Source organism: Berghia stephanieae, chromosome 6 (assembly GCF_034508935.2).
Source record: "Berghia stephanieae isolate SIO BIC M18660-M18661 chromosome 6, UCSD_Bste_1.3, whole genome shotgun sequence".
Lineage (NCBI taxonomy): Eukaryota > Metazoa > Mollusca > Gastropoda > Nudibranchia > Aeolidiidae > Berghia > Berghia stephanieae.
Genome location: NC_088365.1, coordinates 37,053,874 through 37,063,873, shown reverse-complemented (window position 1 = coordinate 37,063,873; position 10,000 = coordinate 37,053,874). Strand labels below are relative to the sequence as shown.

General features: G+C 36.3%; 1 protein-coding gene across 7 annotated transcripts in view; it reads left to right on the top strand.

Annotated features, from left to right (window-relative positions):
• LOC144974981 (origin recognition complex subunit 5-like) overlaps nucleotides 1-10,000 on the top strand; it is a 42,053-nt gene that overhangs the window by 23,157 nt on the left and 8,896 nt on the right. For all 7 annotated transcript variants that reach the window (XM_078918560.1, XM_078918562.1, XM_078918565.1 and 4 more), the window contains exons 10-14: nucleotides 158-219; nucleotides 499-611; nucleotides 5,851-5,901; nucleotides 6,093-6,203; nucleotides 7,632-7,744. In XM_078918560.1, coding sequence (XP_078774686.1) covers nucleotides 158-219; nucleotides 499-611; nucleotides 5,851-5,901; nucleotides 6,093-6,203; nucleotides 7,632-7,744 — 450 coding nt within the window. The remainder of the gene's footprint in view (nucleotides 1-157; nucleotides 220-498; nucleotides 612-5,850; nucleotides 5,902-6,092; nucleotides 6,204-7,631; nucleotides 7,745-10,000) is intronic.

Below are 10,000 nucleotides of genomic sequence, written 5' to 3'. Positions count from 1 at the left end.
ACAATTTCAGAGCTTTGTCAAATTTGCATGAAATATTTTTTTCCACATTTATCGAAAAATGAGTTATTTAGATTTTTGAGCTTCAATCAGAGACATCACATCAATTTTGTTATTCTGTAATATTGTTTTTGTATTTTCCCTCTCATAAACCATGTAGTCGTCAGTGGGAGCAACTGCAGCAGGCATATCTTGATGATCCTGATGCAGAAGATTTGAAAGGTTTGTTTTTATACTTTATAAATTTCAAATTCTGCTCATTCTGCGAGATCAATGTCATCTTGGTCAATATATTATTTCAATTCCTTGTAGAGGGTTCTTTATTGGGTGTACCAAATGAGAAGTTATTTAAATGTATTTTATACTACATATTCGTGAAAATGCCATAAAATTATTGATAAGAACAAACCAGGTCGTTCCAAATAACAGTTTTGAAAAGGTAAGTAAGAGTGAAAAGATTTGTCCAAATAATGACACGATGGTTTCCTTTTTATTCCACAGCAAATCCAGCCAGATCTCACATTGAGCTTCCTTTCTACTCAAAGTTTTTACTCATTGCTGCATACTTAGCATCTTACAATCCAGCCAAGTATGATAGGCGTTTGTTTGCAAAAGTGAGTGACCAATGAACAACTTTCTTCTTTTTTAGGCAGAGTAACTAAGTTGTCGGCCACTGCCATATTTTTGATTGAAAAAGGAAAATTGACATTTCAATTTTAGAAAGGGTAATGATCTTTGTTTTTTTTTGTTTTGAACAACCTGAAGTGGACCAATTAATTAAATAGCTCAGTTCATTATGCTGGAACATATTTTTAGCTAAGTGACCAGCAGTTTTGTTATATGCTGATCTTTACAATTATAATTGAAAGTATTATTTCAATAACTATTGCTTATATTAGACGTGGTACTGAACAGAAATTAAGTGTATTTAAAAAAAATTTTTTTTTAGTCCTTCATATGGAACAATATTTAAGATGTCTTTCATAAATCAGAAATACAAAAGCCCAGGTGTCATTTAAGGGTAGGGTTTGAACTGAATTTTATAGTATCCGTTCTTGTTTCATTTTTGATATTTTCATCTATTTCTCAATTTGTAGAACCCATTGTGTATTTTGGTGCTAAATAAATGTGCATCATTATATTTTATTATTATTATTACCACCATCACTGCCATCACCACCATTTTAGGACAGGATAATGTAGGCACTCCCTGAGCAGAATTAAATAGGCATCACACAAACAAAATAAGCCATTAGGTTGTGTCAAAAAACTTCAATCCCTGGGCTCTGTTTCCTGGTTAGAACTGGAGAGGAGTAGGAAAATCAGGGGGAAAAGACATCAGTTTGTTATGAGGAAACAAGGATGGAAAAGAGACCAAAGGAGAGGGAACATCAAACCACACAAAATGTTTAATCACGGACAAACAAGGGGGCAACTATTGTACATAATTCAGTAATTGCAGCATATCTTGAATCTTTATTTATTAACATTGTAGAGAATTTTATAGAAGGAAAACAAGACTATATCATAAGCGTTAGAAAAAATAACATGTGATTCATGGATATTGGGTCTTATCCGTGGTGTAACTTCCTCTTTTATAAACATACCTAGTCAATCTGTTGTCCCCAAACCCATCAGATTTTTACCATCAGAAATGGAGATATCATATTATATCTATTCAATGCAGTGAGTCAAAAGGGGTGTATTCATTTGTTACAGACATGTTGAAGAAAATATGAAAATTTGACAGGAAACTAGTCTATGGCCTTTATCGTATCAAAACAACCCTCGATGTAGATAGAAGTAATTTGTTACAGGATCGACATGGGGTCATGGAAAAAACCATTGATGAACAATACTACTACTACTACTACTACTACTTTTATCGAATCATGTGATAGTGTGGATGAGCTGAATGACTGTGTGAGTGAGTATTTAAAATTCTGTGAACAGCTAGTGTCTTGTAAAAAAGAAATAAAATATTATCCTAACAACAAGCCTTGGATAACAAAAGATCTAAAACTTTTATTGAACCAAAAGAAAACTCTCTTTACTAGTAGAAATAAAAAAGATCTGAAAACAAAACAAAAAGAGATAAAGAGAGTAATATCTAGTTGTAGAGACAAGTACAAAAATAAAATTGAAAAATGCTTTTCTTCTGGGGATATAAAGGACACGTGGCGGGGGCTTAAAACTGCTGTTAACTATAATCCAAAGCCCACGATTATATCAGAAGATATCGAAACTGAAACTCTAAATAAATTTTATTCACGTTTCGACACAGCAAACAAATTTGATATTGAAAATGAAAAACATAAATTAGACAGGGCTTTGGAAGATGAAATGACTATTGAGGTCAGTGAAGAAGAAACGAGGTTCGTATTTTCGAAACTAAACGAGAGGAAGGCTGCTGGGCCGGATGGATTGAAAGGAAAATTATTAAAAGAATGTGCCCATCAACTTTCCCCCATTTATACACATATTTTTAACTGGTCCCTCCAATTCGATCCCTGAAATTTGGAAAACTTCAAAAATTATTCCTGTTCCAAAAAAAGAAAAACTTGAATCTATGAACGATCTCAGACCTGTTGCACTGACTTCAATAGTCATGAAATCTTTAGAAAAACTTGTTCTTGTTAAAATTAGGAACCGGTTTATGCCATTGAGTGATAGTCATCAATTTGCTTACAAACCAGGACGTGGCGTAGAGGATGCCATTTTGCTGTTTACAAACAACATCTACAGGCATCTAGATCACGCTAAGAGCTATTGCAGATTGCTTTTCGCAGATTTTTCTTCGGCGTTCAATACAATGCAACCTCAGTTGGTTGTTCAAAAATTGACTAGTCTGAATTTAAACAAGTATATAATTGCTTGGGTGCTCGAATTTCTTACGGAGAGAGCACAATATGTTCAATTAGGACAAAACATATCTTCCTGTATAACTACAAATACTGGTGCTCCTCAAGGTTGTGTATTGTCCCCTGTATTATTCACAATATACACGAATGACTGTAGAAGTCAAAACCTGAGTGTACCTTTAATAAAGTTTGCAGATGACACCGCTCTTCAAGGCCTCATAACAAATGGCAACGAAGTGGCTTATAGGCAAGAAATTGATAGATTTGTGTCTTGGTGTGATGCCCACCACCTAGAGCTTAACATAAGCAAGACAAAGGAGCTAGTGATTGACTTTAGGAGAGTGAAGGAACCGATAGAACCGTTAAAATTAAAGGACCAATTCGTCCAGCGAGTTCCTCACTACAAATACCTTGGTGTAACAATTGATGACAGGCTCAAGTGGGATGAACACTTGAAAATAATTAGGCATAAGATGTGCAGACGTACATATTTTTTATCAAAACTCTCTCAGTTTAGAATAGATAAAACCCTCTGCACATTATTTTATAGAGCAGTAATCGAAAGTGTTTTGTCATTTTGTATAACAGCTTGGGGAGGCAATTGCTTAACAGTGGAAAGGAACAAAATAAATGCAAATATTAAAAAATCTATTAAACGCTATATAAATGATGTTGACGATGTAGATCTTTTATACGAGAAATTTTGTATAAATAAAATAACTAAAATATTAAATGACCAGTATCATCCACTAAGACCATCAGTTATTATGTCAGAAAGAAGTGGTCGCCCTTTCTCTATTTCAACGAAAACAGAGAGACGACACCGGAAATCTTTTCTGCCGTCCAGTATTAGGCTTTATAACAACAAGCAATAATCATTTTATATAATTATTTCGCATTTTTACTTTCAAAAAATGTAAATATTAATTTATTAATTTATTTGTTTTGCAATATTTTCAATTTTTAATTTATAGTGACAGTTTTGACTATTTTACAGTGTTGAAATTATTCATATTATAAAGCGCAGCTCTGGTTATGGAGCTACTCCTTTTTCATATATACATCCTATTTCCATTGTATTTTTATCTTATTGTGTAAATTATAACTCGTCTGTACAAAAAATTTCCTTTTTGGGATGCAATAAAGTATTATTATTATTATTATTATTATTATTATTATTACTACTACTACTACTACTACTACTACTACTACTACTGCTGCTGTTGCGGCTGCTGCTGCTGCTACTACTACTACTTACTACTACTACTACTACTACTACTACTACTACTACTACTACTAGCAGGTTGGAGTTACTTTAAGGTTGGAGTCATGTGTTTTAAATGTTTTCATGGAAGCGCCCTGCTTATCTCGATGATCTTGTCGAACCATACGTTCTGCCCGTGCATTGAGATCAGGTGATCATTGTCTGCTTAAAGTGCCAAAAAAGGGTAAAAACTCTCTGACAGATCCTTTCGTCACTTTGCACCGACTGTCTGGAACAATCTCCCCTTATCTCTTCGTGACGTCCCTACTGAACTTGCTTTCAGGAAAAACTTAAAAACTTATTTATTTCGAGAATTCTTAATTTATTAGTTATTTTATTTGAGCAGACGATTATCACAGGATATGTATATATATATATAGCAAATCCAGCCAGATCTCACATTGAGCTTCCTTTCTATGCTATATATATGCTATTTAAAAAATAAAGTAAAAAAATACCATCCAACTATTTAACATATTTAAAAAATAAATTTATATATATTTTTATATATATATATATTAATATTATTTTTTAATATGTTAAATAGTTGGATGGTGGAAGGTTTGTGTGTGTGTATGTGCGTGTGGGTGTTTATGAGAAAGAGAGAGAGAGACGGGGAGACAGTCTGTGTGTGTGTGTGAGAGAGAGAGAGAAAGAGACTGAGAGTGAAATAGATAGATAGAGTTAGTGAGAGAGAGAAATTTGAATGGATTGAAGTTATTGTTATGCGCCTAGAGCTTTATTGTATAGAGGATTGGACGCAATATAAATAAGTTTCATTATTATTATTATTATTACTATTATTATTATTATTATTATTATTATTATTATTATTACTACTACTCTAACAACTACAACCACTACTACTACAGTCCACTCTGGATAGGCGCAACTCTGTTAATTGCAACATTTCTTAAGAAACTTAATTAATTCTATATAAAAGTGACTGGTCAATTGTAACAAACTTCTGTTAATTGCAACAAATTTTCGCCCTCAAAAAGTGGCAAATTCAAGAAATCAAGCAAACAATATTTTTATCAATGATGAAATCGTGACAGGTTGAAGAGTCGAGAATGTGCGGAATTTAATGCTACAGTAGTGTGTCATCCCTCTATTACAGACAAAAGAGGGCGAGACTTTGCAGTATGGGTTTGTAATGTCATCTGTGGTCATTAAATAGGAAGCGAGGTGGCTGGGCATAGTCTTGACAACAGGTAAGACAATGACAGTTGTAAAGAGAGACTGGGCGATATCCTTTGTTTTGGGATTGACAACTGTGCATTGTGACCAACAAGATTGGTGAGAACTTACTGTCTCTCATCACAGCTAATCTCTTTGACTCTTACAAATGTTGAGAACAAAAGAGTGAAAGTTAATCAAATTTGAATAAGATATCGGCTTGCATCAAAGCTGTTTTTGCTTGACAAAATCTATACAGGGCTGCCATATCGTTTTTATTTCAATCAAATTGCTCAGTCTTTGGTGGACTAAGAACAACTGGTTGGAGTTTACCATATTTGTGTAAAATGTTGCAATAGTGGACAGGAAACTCAACTTTGTTTAATTCCAACTTCGTTTGATTGCAACATTTACGCTGATCCCAAGGTGTTGCGATTATCCGGAGTGGACTGTACTACTACCACTACCACTACTACTACTATAACTAACACCACCACTACTAACACTACTACTACTATTACTACTATTTTTTTTTCTCTTTAATTTTAGTATGCAGGTAAAATTTCAAGACGGGCAAAGCTTGTCAAGAAAAAAGAAAGGGTGAGTTACTGAGTTAGCTTACTTCTTCCATAATAAGCCTTGACTCTCAATCATTTTCATTAATTTCAATCTCTGTTTCAAATTTTTGTTCAGTCAGAAAAAAATATTTCTTTAGATCTAACATGCCAACTTTGCCTAATCCTAATACAAATGATTTTAATTTTCGGTGAATTTATAAATCTCTTCACCAGGCCAGCAACCACCTCCTAGGTCCCAAAATGTTCCCAATCGACAGACTGATGGCAATTTTTTATTCAATAGTAGAGGGGAAAGTTTTCCCATCATCACTTATCAGTGTACAGGTAAACATTTGAGTTAACAATATTTTGATTTAATTTGAGAAAGTTTTAGAGAAGGGTTTTTTAATTTAAAAATTCTGGCTATTTGAAGATCATCGCTAAATGATGTTCAGTAACAATTATTATTTAGATAGACATGTAAAACAGATTTCAAAAATGTTGATTTTATTGCAAAAAACTTGTAACATATACCATTGTTGTGTTCAATTTTTAAATAATTGGTGGAAGGTGGTTTAATTTTAATTCTTCTGAAACTTGGGACGTTAGGGCCTGCCTTTCCCCTTTTCACCTCCTCCCCCTATCTCTATACCTATCTCTTTCATTCTCTCTCTCTCTCTCTCTCTCTCTCTCTCTCTCTCTCTCTCTCCTCCTCTCTCTCTCTCTCTCCTCTCTCCTCTCTCTCTCCTCTCTCTCTCTCTCTCCTCTCTCTCCCCCCCCAGTGCAACCTCTCCATTACGACAATCGATATAGCAACATTCCCTCAATAGTGGTGACAAGAACCATCAGTAGACCCCCCCTCCCCCCCACCCCCTCCCAGACAAAAGTCCTATTTGGAGCTAAAAATTTCAGATGATGGGCAAAGTCTGTCGAATTTTGTTGTGGATTTAATGAAAGTCTCCACCACTTCCATAGTAAATAATAATAATAATAATAATAAGTTACTTATTAAACTTCCACATAAGTGCTCAACAGTGCTTTACAATATTAATTGTCATTCAAACATTCGTTTATAGACATCATCACCATCATCATCTCTACAACAACCAAAACCACATTATTATCCTTTAAACCAGTACTAAAGCAATCATATCATAATCCTTACCACTACTACAACAACCAACTCCACATCATCATCCCTACCACCAATACAACTACCACACCAACATCCCTACCACCACAACTGCAACAACAACCACCACCATATTATCATTTCTACTGCCCACTTCTACAACTACAACCACCATATCTTTATTCCTACCACCACTACATAACCATCATAACCCTATGAAAATAAGGAAAATACTAATAATGTATGAAATCCTGCATCGCAACCGGCACATACACAGGTTATTTGTCTCAAGAAGAGAAGGTTTTGGTCTTTATAGGTCAAACATTGTCCACAGAACAACCATTATTGGACTCCCATACTATTTAATTTTTAAAAGGTTCTGTCAATCTTTTTCAAAACAGTCATTGGAGCAGCAATCTCTTGGATAACCAGCTCTAGGAAGTCTATTTTATCCTAAGAATAAGGAAATAAAGATTAACGTACACACATGAGTACCCATCCATCCACCCCCCCCCCCCTCCCCCCCTTCAAACACATTCACACATGAACACTCGCTCACACACACACTCACACACACCAACCAACCCTGGTTTATGCAAGGTTCTTTAAATTTTTTTTCTCCTTTGTAACACATTCTCCAGATAACATCATTGGTCAGTCTACACCTGCTGTGTCAGATTGGAGCTGATGACAGGATCAGCACACCCAAGTACAAGTGCATGGTCAGTTTGGATTTTATTCGGGCTATTTCAAGGTATGAAGATCAATGTTACTACCCAATGTCATGTCGTTAGTACAAGCTGTCTTTTTACAATTTCTCAAAACCATGTGTTATCTTACTAACTTGAAAGTCAAGAAGAAAACAATAACAGTTGGTGGTTGTCTGACAATAGGCAGGAATTCCATGTTTGACTCATTTTGTGATTAGGTCCCTCTCATTTGTATGGTCTATCCTGCTGTTCTACGCAACGAGTCATTGATTTCCAAGTACTATCATCAATATATATTATTGAATATCTTGAACAACATAAATGCATTGAAAAAAGTGTGTCTTTCATCTTCATATTCATACTCTTTCAAGTGTCTACATACTCTCTCTCTCTCTCTCTCTCTCTCTCTCTCTCTCTCTCTCTCTCTCTCTCTCTCTCCTCTCTCTCTCTCTCTTCTCTTCTTTCTCCCTCTTTCTCTCTCTCTCTCTCTCTCCTCTCTCTCTCTCTCCTCTCTCTCCTCTCTCTCTCTCTCTCTCCCTCTCTCTCTCTCTCTTCTCCCTCTTCTCCCTCTCTCCCTCTCTCTCTCTTCTCTCTCTCTCTCTCTCTCTCTCTCTCTCCCCTCTCTCTCTCTCCTCTCTCTTCTCTCTCTCTCTCTCTCTCTCTCTCTCTCTCTCTCTCTCTCTCTCTTCTCTTGTGTGTGTTGTGTGCCTGCATTCTCCGTGTGTCTCCCTCCTCTCTCTCTCTCTCTCTCCTCTCTCTCCTCTCCTCTCTCTCTCTCTTCTCTCTCTCTCTCTCTCTCTCTCTCTTTCTGTGTGTGTGTTGTGTGCCTGCATTCTCCGTGTGTCTCCCTCCCTCTCTCTCTCTCTCTCTCTCTCTCTCTATATATATATATATATATATATATATATATATATATATAGAGAGAGAGAGAGAGAGAGAGAGAGGATATATATATATATAAATTTTCTTCCTTTTTGACAAATTGCTATTATCATCACTGAATAAAAAGCACTCACCAAAACCACTACATCAACATCTCTACCACCACTACTATTACAATCACCACCACATCATCATCCCTACTACCACAAATAACACCACGTCATCCCTACCACCACTACTACTTCAACTACCACCACATCATCATTCTTACCACAACTACTACAACCACCACCACACAATCATCTCTACTAAGACCACTACTACTGCAACCACCACCACATCATCAACCCTACTACCACTACCACCATATCATCATCACTACCACCACCACCACATCATCATCCCTACCACCACTACATCATCATCCCTATCACCACTTCTACTACAACCACACCGGCATCCCTACCACCACTACTACTACAAATAACACCACATCATTATTCCTACAACTACTTCTACGACCACCACCACCACATCATCAACTCTACTACCACAACTACAACCATCACCACATCATCATCCCTACCACAACTACTACTACAACTACCACCCAAAAATTTTTTAAAAAATTGAGCTTTTATATAGCGCTATATCCACTAAACGTGCCCAAAGCACTTTACAAGAGGTCCCTGGTCAACAGCAACATCATTCCTACTACAGCTAATACAACCACCACCACACAATCATCCATACGACTACTACTACTACTACTACTATTACAATCTCTACCACATCATCCCTACCACTGATACTACTACAACCACCACCACACAATTATCCATACGACCACTACTGCTACAATCACTACCACATCATCCCTACCACGACTACTACTACAACCACCACCATATCATCATCCCTACTACAACTACTACTACAACCACCACCACATCATCAACCCTACCACCACATCATCAACCCTACCACCACACCATCATCCCTACCACCACTACTACTACAACCACCACCACACCATCATCCCTACCACCTCTACTACTACAACTACCACCACATCATCATTCCTACCACAGCTACTACAACCACCACCACACAATCATCCATACGACTACTACTACTACAATCACTACCATATCATCCCTACCACCACTACTACTATAACTACCACCACATCATCATTCCTACCACATCTACTACAACCACCACCACACAATCATCCATACGACTACTACTACTACAATCACTACCATATCATCGCTACCACGACTACTACTACAACCACCACCACATCATCATCCCTAATACAACCACCAAATGTTGTAATTATACTTTCAACTTTTGAAATTCCACCGAGTCGTGTTAGAAATTGCTGCGAGACAAATTTTGGATCGCATCTCAGT